This window comes from Bison bison, unplaced genomic scaffold, assembly GCF_000754665.1.
Source record: "Bison bison bison isolate TAMUID 2011002044 unplaced genomic scaffold, Bison_UMD1.0 scf7180017834107, whole genome shotgun sequence".
In the NCBI taxonomy this organism is placed as follows: domain Eukaryota; kingdom Metazoa; phylum Chordata; class Mammalia; order Artiodactyla; family Bovidae; genus Bison; species Bison bison.
Genome location: NW_011472491.1, coordinates 1 through 711, shown reverse-complemented (window position 1 = coordinate 711; position 711 = coordinate 1). Strand labels below are relative to the sequence as shown.

At 60.2% G+C, this 711-nt stretch overlaps 1 protein-coding gene across 1 annotated transcript; it reads left to right on the top strand.

Moving 5' to 3' along the window:
* Window positions 1–99: 99 nt before the first annotated feature.
* Window positions 100–703, top strand: LOC104983269 (plasma membrane calcium-transporting ATPase 3-like; the record flags this gene model as incomplete). The annotated part of the gene is made up of 2 exons (XM_010832701.1): window positions 100–342; window positions 667–703. Coding segments are annotated over 2 exons (280 nt in total), but the record flags the coding sequence as incomplete, so codon positions are not given.
* Window positions 704–711: the final 8 nt, after the last annotated feature.

Sequence of the window (711 nt, the reverse complement as noted above, 5' to 3'; positions counted from 1 at the left end):
TGGCCCATCTGAGCTGTGTTTCTTGCTCCCTCACCCCCTGGGCCAATCCCCTCCCCCAGGACAGCTAGCTACCCAAGCCTCCATCTGTGCCCTTTACAGAAAATGATGAGGGACAACAACCTGGTCCGCCACCTGGATGCCTGCGAGACCATGGGCAATGCCACAGCCATCTGTTCTGACAAGACGGGCACACTCACCACCAACCGCATGACCGTGGTGCAGTCCTACCTTGGGGACACCCACTACAAAGAGGTTCCAGCCCCCAGTGCCCTGACCCCCAAGATCCTCGACATCCTGGTCCATGCCATCTCCATCAACAGTGCCTACACCACCAAAATACTAGTGAGCTGGGAGCCAGCGGTGGGCGGGCCCAGGCAGGGGCGGCAAAGCATGGCTGCTGGGTGGGCTGTCGCCAGGGTCTGGCTAGGTTCTCTTAAGGACATTTTTGAGCAGGGCCACAATCATTTCTGGGGTTCTGGGCTCCCTCCTCATCTGTGGACCCTGGGCAGGGCCTGTAGGTTCTGGAAGCCCTTCACAGCCCAGTGAATGGAGGGAAAGCTGCCCATCTAGTCCATGCTGGAGGCCAAGGCTGGCCTGGGGTCCAAGGACAGTAAGGTGGGTGGACTTGGGGCCCCCAGGGCCATGTTGGTTCTCCTCACCTCACAGCCTCCAGAGAAGGAAGGCGCCCTCCCACGCCAAGTGGGCAACAAG